This window comes from Passer montanus, unplaced genomic scaffold (assembly GCF_014805655.1).
Source record: "Passer montanus isolate IOZ18808 unplaced genomic scaffold, ASM1480565v1 scaffold106, whole genome shotgun sequence".
NCBI classification, from domain to species: domain Eukaryota; kingdom Metazoa; phylum Chordata; class Aves; order Passeriformes; family Passeridae; genus Passer; species Passer montanus.
Genome location: NW_024357170.1, coordinates 943,955 through 956,638, shown reverse-complemented (window position 1 = coordinate 956,638; position 12,684 = coordinate 943,955). Strand labels below are relative to the sequence as shown.

The following is a 12,684-nucleotide window of genomic DNA, read 5'->3' as shown; positions in this document are numbered from 1 at the left end:
GTCTATAGATAATTCACCAGCACATCTTAGCGCACCTGAACACTTTGTACTTGATGTCTTCTTGCACCATGTCACCCACACCTTTTCAGTGATAGAAGCAAAAACCCTTTTCCCAAGCTACTGCAAGCATGAACTAACTTCAGGAATCTCACTCAGCACATTGATTGTTGATAAGGCTTGGAGAACTGGGATTGTTCAGCTTGGAGGAGGCTCCAGGGAGACTTCACTGCAGCCTTACAGTATTTAAAGGGAGCTTATAAAAAAGAATGAGAGCAACTTATTATAGTGGCAGGTAGATATAGGACAAGAGGACAAGTTTTAATTTAAAAGAGGAGAGATTTAGATTTGATGTGATGAAGAGCTTTTTTACTCAGAGGGTCCTGAGGCACCAGTGGAAAAGGCTGCCCTGGGATGTTGTGGCTGCCCCATCCCTGGAAGTGTCCAAGGCCAGGTTGGATGGGGCTCCGAGCAACCTGGGATAGTGCAAGGGGGGGTTGCTCTATCTTGTTCCAACCCCCTGCCTATGGCAGGGGGTTGGAATGAGATGACCTTTGAGGTCTCTTCCAACCCAAACTATTCAGTGATTCTATACCATGGCAACAGCAGATGGATATTCAGTGAAAACCTTGAAATTTTGGATGTTTTTCTACTTGCAACAAAACACATTTTAAAACACCATTATTTGTTGGGTGATGGTGATTCCATTTCACAAACTACTGTTCCTGACCACAAAAAAATCACTAACCTCAGCCATTAACTCATGTTCTACACAGCTTTCCCACAATCCTTTCTACAAATGGTTTTGTGTCTGTCAAGATAAATGTTAGATACAGAATGCCACATTAGATAGAAATAACTAAGGATAAAACAAAATACAGCAAATAAATCTCACTATATTCAAAATCCCTGAGATTGCTCTAGGATGGTCGCTGTGCCAGAAGATTGACTCATTTCCCTTTGGTCCTACAATTACCAAAAAAAAGTATTTAACTTTCAAACATATTTTAGGTTAAACTTTTGCACAGTAAGAATCACAAATGATTTTTCATTCATTTGTGAAAAGTATTTGAAATTTCTTATTTGTTTTCCTTCATGACCCTTTGACTTTTGTGTGGTTGGTGTGGTCAGCAGCCAGGCCAGCTCCATTTTTCTTCTTCGCACATTAATTTTTAAAATGGTCAGAAACTCCATACATATTTGCAAACTAAAAAAAAAAAATCCATTCTTTTTATAATTTCTTGTAAAGAAATCAAGTACTGTTGTAATAGAACCAGTGACTATTTCAAAGGCCCCAAAAGCAGTTACTCAACTTAATGCACGGAAAATTGGATTTAGCATAGTAAAAACTTTTTGGATTTCTCCCTGTATTTTTAAGCCAGCGCTGGAGAAAAGAGCCAGGTGTCTGAAGACATCATCAAATGAACACTTTCGTCCTGCTAGAGGGATTCAGAAAGTCATCATCCCAAGCTGGAAGGTGTCACTTCTCAGCTCTTCATCTCTCCATCTCACCACAGAGGGGAATAACAAATCCCTCAGAGGCCACAATAAAAACTATTTACTGCCAAAGTCAACCAACTTCAACATTTTCATACTGAGAGACCACAACACAATAAAAACCTGTCATTTTCATATCAGTAAAGTAAATATAAGCATTTACACTGAATTAAACAACACCATGCTCAAGGCTTTATTAAGACTGGAAAGGGTTTTCACAGCATGGAAACATAAAGACAATCTCAGAATGATTTGGGTTGGAAAGGACCTTAGAGATCATCCAGTTCCAGCTCCCCTGCCATGGGCAGGAACATATTCCTCTATCCCAGATTGTTTTCAGCCACTTTAGCCCTTCCTCCAGCTCACCAAAGGTGGTAAGCCCCAGCAGCCTTCCAGCTCAATCAGTAGGCTATGACTGCCACTCACTGGGCATGTCCAGGGAAAAAATGTAAATAAATAAAAAGGGAAAACAAAAATCCAATTTAACCATACAGGCTGCTTTAGAAAGGACAGACCAATCATTCCAAGCACAGAACAGCATATTCTTCCCATCCTTCACTGCTCATGTTTGGAATGATAATTAAATAATGACTATGAACATTTGATGCCGAAATTCTGCATCAGGCTTTTTAAGAGGCTTTTTAAGAACCTTTTCCTGGTTAACTTGAGACCTGATGGATTTTAGACTTGTATTCTGAAGTAACAACTCAGAATGGTTCACACAGAGGTTCCTGCAAGGACTACAAGTTGACTAAACAGACATAAACAAGTTTTAAGGACAAAAGACAATCTGTTGAATAGGGTTGGAGGTGTTTACTAGGCATCTACAGGGAATTACACTAGATTCTGCCTTATTAAATAGTTTCTTTAATGATTTGGATAGAAGAGTTAAAATGGGTAAAAAAGAATGTTAATCTGAATCACAAATATTGGATTGGGAGCAATCATGGGCGTCATGGAATTAACTGAATGAGCACAAGGTGCCCCAGAAATATTTGAAATATATCCAAGAAATAAAAATGAAGATTCATCCCAGAATTAGCCAATCTTGAACACACAGCCATTTAATGTTTTGGTGGATGCCTCAGGGAAAGCAAAAAACTTCCTAAGAGAAACCTTTGCAATTCTTTTCTTTGATTTTGTCAGAAACAAGGAATGAAATGTAAAGCTCCTTGAGGGTCTCTAGAGTTGTGACAGACAGGGGATTTCAATTAGATGGAGGTTCCCCTGCTGGGAACTTGTAATCTGTGCCTTAAGTGGCCTCAGTGGTTTCTCTAACATTTATGCAACATCTTGAACAAAAAAGTACCACAAGAGATCTTAATCTCCCACTTTCAGAGTCCTGAAAGTAGCCTGGGAAAGACATGAAATAGGAATGGTTACTCAGAAGGTGAAGTGATATAGAAGCAGCCAACACTGGTGTAAGTATTCCAGACTGCAACTACTTAACCAAGGACTTGTCTAACCAGGAACTCCCCACCATGATAATCATAGAATCATAAAATCACAGAATGGTTTCGGTTGGAAGGAACCTTAAAGATTATTTCACTCCAACCCCCCTGCCATGGGCAGGGACACCTCCCACTAGACCAGGTCCATAATCCTGAAGCTGGTCTTTGTATTTTAATTTAGGCTCTTCACTTGGAATTGGGATTTTTCATTGAAAATAGAAGATTGTTTTCATTTTGAAACAAATCAGCTATTGAAAACTGATCCCACAGTGCTTTAAGTGGTCAGTTTTTGAGACATTAACATTAATATTGATTAACGTGATTGATTAACACTGATTAACGTGTGCTGAACTTTTCATGAACAGCACAAACCTGTCAGTCCAACACCACTGAATGGAACAGGCTCCAAAACCCTCTCCTCTGCAGGTCACAAATCCTGCATTTCTCTTACCATCAAGGGCTTCTGATGAACCCAGACTCCACCAGAAGCTCATTTAACTCACAAACCTTGTAAAAAATGAACTAGAAAAAAAGTCAAACAAAAAACCTCCAGAAGGGCAATGAATTAAAACAGCTCAGGGAAGATATTAGTGGTACCAAAATCTGGTTTCAAAAAGGAGCTGGCACCACCGGTTCAGCAATGTTTGTGGGGAACAAGTGAAAGTCTCTGTCAGTGGGTGGGAGCCCTCTGATCAGGACAGCTGCTGGCCTTGGGTGACAGGGGGCAAATTTTGGAAATTCGACATAGAGTGCCTCATTTGGGGAGAGATATGAATAAGGAAAAATGCTATGGAGGGGCCTTTGCTTCCAAAACCACAGTGGAGGTTTAGGAGAAAGACATTTATACCTTCTTAATCCTGACAGCAAAGCTGAATGCTACTAATCAAATATATTAATAATGATGGAAAGTTGGAGGAAGAATATAAATTTAAGATTTTTTTTTTCTTGGAGGGGGTAGGGGGGGAAATATTTATTTCCTTAAAGATGCTTTTATATAGCTGAGCCACATAGAACATACTTCCTCCAAATTTTGAGGCTGAGGCAGGAAAATGTCAGCCTAAATAAGTGACTTTTGCTAGAACTATAAGGAAGGAAAAGAATGCTTTTATAAAGTGTTAAGCAGTATTTACGGTAGAGATTGCTCAATCTGCTCCCTGTGACTGTCCTAAACACTCACAAATGCTGAACAGAGACATATTTATGTGAGTCTCAGTTGTCTTGCACACATCACTTTAGCATTTAGTTAGTTTCCTTTTTTTTTTTCAGTTGTTTCTAATGTGAAGTTGTACACGATTTCATGATGTCTGAATAGCCCCAGAGCTGCTTCTTGATAGGTTACTTGAGCCAAAATTCATCTGATGTTATTGAATGGCCCCACTGCACAAACTTGGGAAAGATTTGTGGTATAAGCTGCTCTTTCTTGTTCTTTTTATGCCCTTACATACTCAGTAGTTTTTTATTATTTCTTATTACTAAAATCTCTGCTGGAGTTTCCTTATGGCTAAATAATGCAGGAAAGGGAACTTACTTTCTGCAAAAATACTTACTTTCTACAGTAAGACTTTTGCAGTGGTAGCAACAATTGCCCTCTGCACATAGAGTTTTTTGGACCAAAATAGCACAATTTGGACCAACAAAGATGGAATAAAGATTTCACTGAATTGTTCTTCTACCATCAGGCAGCCAGTGCAAATAAGAAGAAATAGCTCTGGTTTGATAGAAATTATATTTTTGATGGGTAAATTCAGATCAAAGCCTTTCAGCAAAGGCTAGAAAATATTTCCTAAGAAAATGCAATGTCCAGACTGGGCCATCTACATTTGTCAAGCAGCCTCTGCATTTCCAGAGGCCCAAGCACAGACAAAAGGGCCTGAGTGACTGTGCACTTCCCGGGAATACTGTCTCCTGCACAGCCAGCCACATTCACACACATCATGACTTCATTTGAGAGGAACTACTTCTACTGTATTCCAGTTTGGTTCATTATACCACATCCTCGATCATGATTTCTGAGCATTTTCCAATGAGACATAAACAAATCACTAATGAGGATGTCATGTGGCTGTCTCTCCCATTTCATTTCCCAAAGGCCATGTTTGTTCTGTTTATCCTGCAGTTCCATGTGGCTTTCTCTACACATTACATGGAAGGCTTCACAAAACTTATCTATTTGTATGCAACAATTCATCCCACAACGAGCCTATAGAAGTGTCATCAGCCATCTGGTATTTTTATTTCTCCAGGTTGAGAAAGCAATCAGAGCTAATCCTCCTGTGAACTATGGAAGTCAGGTTTTATTTGGCACTTTTATGTACAAATAACTCATCATAGTCCAAAGATCCCAGAAATCTGTGTATTCCTCAACCCTTACAGCACTCTGATGCTAGATGGCTGCCGAGTAAATGTGGTTCCAATCCAGAAGAACAAAATTATCAGGGTATCTGGTGTAAGATGCTGTAGGAGATGCTGTTCATTTTTTGCTGAACCCTGCAACTGATATTTGTGTGTGCACCAAGTTTCCACAGACCAGTGGGAAATCTGTTGTTTTAGCACATGAAAATTGAAGTGGACCTGTCTGCCTGGAAGGGAAGATAGTATTTCACAAGTAACTCTTCAGCTGAGGTGTTGCTTTAGGCAGTTCTTGTTCTCTGTTCCCTAGCACCATCCCCAGTCTTGTGCCAGCCCAAGTCCCTGTGGAACCAGCACGCCAACTTAGGTGAAGGAAGTGAACCACACAGAAATATAACTCTTGTTTTGCTATTTTTCAACCAAATGGGTTACAGTGGCTCAGCACAAACATCTGGTAAGGACAGCCTATGAAATCAGCATGAGCAGTTCTGCTCCTGCTGATGTCTAATCAACTAACCAGCACTGAAAGGCTAATGATCAAAGTCTTTACTTCTCAATTACACTTTGCTTGCTTGAAAGATAATGAATGCAAATCCTGAGCATTACTTCAAGGCTTCTTTCCAAAATACATTAAAGACAAACCATAATTTGTGTAACTTATGAATACATTTTAATAGGGAAAACTGAACCATAACAAGAGGTTGAACCTTAACAGGAAATGCCACCACAATGACATAAATTGGTGCTTGTAGCCAGCCTGCATTTAGCATTCCTTGGGGTTTTGTTCCTCCCCTTGTTTAAACACCATTATTCACAAAATCACTCACCTAATCTGGTAGGACCTTGCTCCCTTTGTTGAATGGACTGCACCATCTCTACAAGCCTGTCAGTCTCTTGAGGCATGTTCCATGAAATTTCTAGATTATTTTCCCTGGCATACTGGAGAACTGACACATGAATTGAAGAATTGCCTGAAGCAGAAAATAAACACTTTAGGCAGTGCATGTGAATGTCTTAAAATAAATCTAAAGAAACATTGGCATTGTGATTTATATTAGGCACAACTGGACAGTGGTTTTCCATCAGAGTGAGAAAAGACCAAAACTGAACAATTCCCTGATGAAAAAATATCCAGATACTGCAGGAAACAGTTGCTTTTCTATCAGGAGTCAGCATGCAGTATTTTAGCCCAGATCAATATGACAATAACTGGAGAATTTTGTTTTCTTGATCTCCATTCAGTATTATTCCTTTTCCATTTTCAAATTGTCTAAACGTCTCCTCTTTTTTTTTTTTTTTTTTTTTTTAACGTGCACCTTGTTTTGCACAAGCAGTAATTTAATGCTCCATTTGTCAGATGTGCCAAGCTCCCTGGATCATTTCATGCCCAATTCCCTCTCTCATACAGCACTGGAGTGATGTGCATGGAACAAAGTGAATCTAGGGAGCCTGACCTGTGAAGGGGAATGAAGATAAATTCCAAATTATGCTCCTCTCTAACATCCTGATTATACATTATGTAAGAAGTACAAATAAAACTATTAACAGAGCATTTATATAGACAGTTAAAAATACCAGATTTGCAAAATTGAACCAGGCAGTATGTTGTTTATAGTGATTGGCTATACTTCTCTTCATGGCTTAGTGTAAGTGTTTATGTATAGAGCACAATGAGTCTTTATAAATGCTTTGTAAGACATATATGAACACTACCAATAATAGCAGTTACTCCATGGAAACGGTTTAATGATGGATCAAAAAAATACAATTCTGACTAAAAAAAAAATAAAAATCCATGTTTGTTAAATACTACTGGGAAAACACAGGATGCAAATGGACTTGGTACAACCCACACAACGTCTTACACTGCTCCCTGTGCTACATGATCTCTTCATGTATGTGCAGGATACAATGCATTCTGCCAGGGAGGCTGCACTGATAATGAAATATAAGGAAGAGTCTGACCAGAGATGTACCCCCCCTATCAGTACACACTCTGCAAGCACAGTGAGCATAGTGCTCCCAGAAAGCACCAGCCATCCCACATGTGTCAGGAAATAAATATTGAGCAGTCAGTGCTTTGAGGGATTGGAATGAGTAATTTAAAATTAAGAACTGAAAAATCTCCACTCAAAAGCTGGTTTGTCCCCTACAAGCAAATTCTTTTGTTTTACAAAACATATTTCTGTGTCTGAGCTGAAAGGCAGATACATACCAACCACAAGTCGTTCAATAAATGTCCGCACAAAGCTTTTCATTTCCTCAAACTCTGATGCTCCAGTATTTAAACTTCCATCCAGAAGAAACATGATGTCCATGGGTTTGTTGCACAACGCTGAGGGTGAGAGGGAGAGGAAAAGAAGTTATTTTATATTTAATAACCAAAAGTAGTATTTGCTAATATGGTAGGAGCAGAAAGGGTAGGTCCAGTTGCATTTTTGGGAAAACAGAGCAGGTTAATGACCATTTGAAACAATTAGTGATGCCCCTTTAATAAAAGCCTTGAGGTTCATATCCAGTAGGATACGCGGATATTTCAATTCCTCCTTTTTTACTGATTCTGTTTTACTCTTAGAGGACTAAAACAAAAAACAAACAGCAGATGACAACAACAACAAAAAACCCAACCCAAACCAACAACAAAACAAAAATAAACAAAAAACACAGAATATGTCAGCAAGGCAACAAACCAGATAAAGCAACCCTTCAAATTTCAGTGATGCACAGGGTAAACAAAGGAGACCCAACAGAAGAAAGAAGAAGTCTCACAGAAAATTCATCCAATCTTACCTCTGATTTCAGTCCAAGGTATCATCTCATGAGTGCAGCATGACTGCAGCACTAATTCAGGCGCCTCTTCAATAAGACTGTTGTAACTATTCAAGATAATTGGGTCATTAGGCTGACTGATCTTTCTGAGCTCTTGGATATTGGCACCGGGGGTTATGCCTATGGGAATAACACTTATGCTCCTGGGAGGTCTTGTAATAACATCAGTGGAAGGACTGGATGACACCATATATACCAAGTGAGGAACATCTTGCCTGCCCCCATTCACTGATGTAAATGTATGTTTGGAAATATAATCAAGGGCATTGCCAGTGTTGGTAGCCCTCCCTCCCTGGTAGGGTATACTCCTCACTTTCTCAATAATATTTTCCTTTGACTGTATTTCCCTAAAGGAATACTCCAGACTGACAGTCTCTGAATACTGCATGACTGTAACGTGAATATTTTCCTGTCCCACATTCATTCCTGTGACCACCTTCTCAATGAATTCCTTGACTTTATTGAAGTTTTCCTCCCCAACATTGTCAGATCCTTCTACAATAAAAGCAATATCCAGCCTGTTGGGATGGGACTTTTCTGAAGGAGGTGGTGGGGCTGTGAGTCCCAAAGGGGGAAATATGACACTGGACATGGTTGGAGCAGATGTAGCTGGTAACAGAAGACTTTCTTCAGGTCCAAGATCACACAGGTGATCAATGAGGAAATCTCTGTGATCCATTAGCTCCAACACATTGCTCACTAGGAAGGCTCTGCTACCTGGAAACATCTTTGCCATGAATTTGACTTGCTCCACATTGATATGTGGCCCAATCCCCACGGGTATTACTGTGATGTCTCTATTCTTCAAAAACCCAAGCATGTCACGGATTTTTTTTTGAGACCTGCTTGCTATAAATATCACTGCAATTTTGGCAGCATTGGTCCTCTCTGCTTTTCCAAACACATGCAAAGCAGTGTATTTAAAGACTTCATAGGTAGATGCTTCTTTATCACCTGTGTATTTTATGTTCTGGACAATTCTTCTCATCTGGGAATTTGTTTTGATATCTTTAAGGTTAAGATAGATGGTGGGACCAGCCCTATACACCAGAACTGACACTCGGATTTTTTTCTGGGAGATGTGGAGTTTTTTCATCACGCCAATTATGAAAGTCTTCAGCTGTTCAAAATCCTCCTCTGAGAGTTTATTGGAGCCATCAATCAGGAAGGCCAAGTCCATCATCTTGCTGCATGAGTATGCACTGGCTGGTAGCTCAATGTCCTCCTCTGGAATAGGTGTTGTCAGAGTTAGGGTGTCCTCCATGGGCTCACAGTCCACACAGGTTAAGTTCTTCCCTTCACACAGACTACAAAAATCATCAAATCAGAAAAATATCAATCAATTGTAAAAAGCAATGCTTATAACAACAAGTCACCCATACATTATAAAAGAAGACCAATACAAAACCAAACATCTCAAAACCACAATGAAACCAAAACATGATGTCAATAATTTTTTTCCCCACAACTTCCCACATAGTATTGTACACCTAAATCCCATGTGTTCACGGATGTTTGTTTAGATCCAGGAAACGTGACCAACTACAGCGTGCTTGTCAGAAGAAACTCCTTAGAACAGTCTTTGGCAGAAGGGGTAAAATCTGTGTCTGGAAACTGTTTAAGAACCACTGAGTGTCAGCACTATAGCAACCTACAGGCCACTGGTGGACTGAACTGGCTGATGTGGTCTGCTTCCCAAGAAACCAAAACATGAGGCAAACTGCAGGCAGCCAACACTAAGTAAAATCCTAGAGTAAGAGAGATGTTTTACCTCTGATATGACCCAGCAAAGTCTGTGCAGGGGCCAGGTTTACACAGATTTTAACCTTACTGAAATTAACAATCTTTTTTCTACCTCTAAAGTGCTTTACATTCCAGGTGGGTTTTTTTTCCTGACTTCATTTTAGTTTAGATATAGCTTTGGCACATATTCATCCTCCACTGTTTCTTATATCTCTCCTACCTTCCTATTATTTACCATGATTTCTTCTTTAGTCCAGTTTCTCATATTAAATGCTTTATTTCAACCATAGTTGTTACCTCTTTTTAGTCCTATGTCTTCCCTCACCATTTCTATTCACCTCCTGTAGTACATTTTCCCCTTTCCACCTAAGCTTCCAATTTTCTTTCCTTCCCTTATCTCTGCCTTTTCCACTATTCATCCTTCTGCACCACTATGAGCTTTTTTACCTCTGTCACCCTCCATCTTTTATGAACTTATGTAGAATTCATCCATCTTTAGCAAGGCTTTAACACTTCTCCCCTACTAATTCCTGGCTGCATGTTTCTCTTTACTTCCTAAAAATCACAGAGGGGTTTGGGCAGGAAGAAATCTTTAAAGTGTATCCTGTCCAACTCTCCTACAATGAGCAGGGACATCTTCAACTAGATCAGACGTTGCTTAGAGCCACGTCCAGCCTGACCCTAAGTATTTCCAGGGATGGGACATCCACCACCTCTCTGGGTATCCTGTGCCAGTGTTTCACCAACCCCTTTGGTAACTTCTTCCTTATATCTCATATAAATTGAACATCCTTCAGCTTAAAACCATCACCCCTTGTTCTGTCCCAACTGGCCCTGCTGAAAACTTTATACCCATCTTCCTCACAGGCTGAAGCACTGAAAGGTCACAATAAGATCTCCCCAGACCATTCTCTTCTACATCCTGAACAATCCCACCCCTCTCTCTGCCTTTCCTCAAAGGAGATGTTCCAGCCCTCTGATCACCTTTGCTTTTCAGAGAAAAGAATGTGCCTGCACTCAGGCACAGGGTGGAACAGAACCAGCCCATATATTCTCCTTGTCTTACTGGACAGTCCAAGGAACAGAGTAGAAAAAAAAGTTACAAAAGAGCAACTACCAAAAAACGCTTGTTTGCACTGCCAGAGAAAACCCAGGATGTACAAACTACACGAGTCAAGACTGGAAGAAGGTGCCATTTTCCAGGAAAATACTTCACTTTACACGTGGCACCTTCATTTAAGTTCTCTTAATAGAAGTGTTATGTTCTTTTCAAGCTCATTTTAGTGTCTTCCTAATTTCAGGATGCACAGCTACTTTTGGCATTAACATACAGCAACAGAAGATTTATTATTCTAATCCTAGTATGAACAAGGCTCTTCTAGTTTCCAAATTTCTTTGGATGTTTGCTATGGAATTCATTTTTGTGCAATATTTTCTATTGTTTGTACAGATGGTGTAGGCATCTAAATTAGGTGACAGCTATGTAAAAGGATGTTTCCCTAGTGAGATAAGTTTTCCTAGTGTTCTGAAATCTCTTCTGATTAGCAGCCAGTGTATCAACATTTAAGATAAATTATTATTAAGAATTACAAAAATTAGAGAACAGAGAGTCATTTAAGAAGACTCTTTTTACCTTTTGATGGAATTCAGGGCTCTTCACATATATTGTTTAAAAGTATGTATTTAATTGATCAGCCTAAGAGTCTCATGCCCTGGGTTTATAGCTCAGTTGCACACCAGCACTGGCTAGAGACCAGGAATTCTAAGTTTTTACCTATTCTGTGCTTCTGTGAGGTTCAGAGCACTTGGAGCTATGGTGTTTGTCTGTGATAATAGCGGCTACAGTTTTACAACTCAGTTTCCATTAAATCTGATCAGTTTACAAGTTGGAAAACACTCTTTTATTCACAGCATTATAAGTCACTAGTGAAAATATCCATCCATGGTCCAGACATCCAGAGAATGACAAATTTTCATAATGTCACAGGGCATTCAACAAAATGCAAACAGTCTCTGCTGCATTGCAGCTGAAGGCCCTCATCCTGCACAATGCATAGTACCACATTCCCTGCCATTCACTTCATCCTATTTGGAAACACTTGTATGCAGGATCAGATCACGGGTGTCACCTTAATATCTCATGGAAATTGGTTTTCCAGTAATGGGACACAATTCCAACCGCTAATAATCTCAGCAAGTTTTAGACTGAGTGCACATTCAGACCATGAACCTCACACAGGAATTTTTTAGTGCTGGCAGAAGCAAGGAGTCTGACAGCTTTATTGATGTTGAATTGCACATTGCACAAAAAGAAGTTGAACATCTGAAGCCAGTAGGGCCACCAACACATGAAAAAAGGCCTTTTCTTGAAAGGAAATTATAGATTTCACTTGTTCAATTCAGTTGACATCCTGTAATCCCTGCTGCTGTCATTGAAAAGCTTCAGCCCTGGGTTCTCTGTGAAGGGGTATTGACGTAAAAGATGGTTTTCAAGTTTCTTTTTGAGTGATATATTTAAAGTTACATCCATATACTTATTCATGAGGATGTGCTTCATCCCTGACCCTTCATCCTACGCAAAAGGGATGCTGGTTCCCTGCACAACCCCATCATACCAAGATTGACAGTGCTGTGGATCATCTCTGTTCAAAACTACTCTTCTTCCATGTGGGATCCTGTCACCTCCAACTGCACACATGGGACAGTCTTCTGGACTGACACAATCCAGGGACAGCTCATCAAGGATTTTCCCTGTTTCAAAACAGCAGAGCAATGTAAATATGCCAGTTGTCATGAACTGTAAAACTAATCATGGGGT

The 12,684-nt window shown here is 39.7% G+C and overlaps 1 protein-coding gene across 2 annotated transcripts in view; it reads right to left on the bottom strand.

The window, feature by feature from the left end:
- VWF (von Willebrand factor) overlaps window positions 1-12,684 on the bottom strand; it is a 117,939-nt gene that overhangs the window by 43,395 nt on the left and 61,860 nt on the right. For both annotated transcript variants that reach the window (XM_039719799.1, XM_039719806.1), the window contains 4 exons: window positions 12,482-12,617; window positions 8,085-9,430; window positions 7,510-7,629; window positions 6,122-6,265 (listed from right to left, as the gene is read on the bottom strand). In XM_039719799.1, coding sequence (XP_039575733.1) covers window positions 6,122-6,265; window positions 7,510-7,629; window positions 8,085-9,430; window positions 12,482-12,617 — 1,746 coding nt within the window. The remainder of the gene's footprint in view (window positions 1-6,121; window positions 6,266-7,509; window positions 7,630-8,084; window positions 9,431-12,481; window positions 12,618-12,684) is intronic.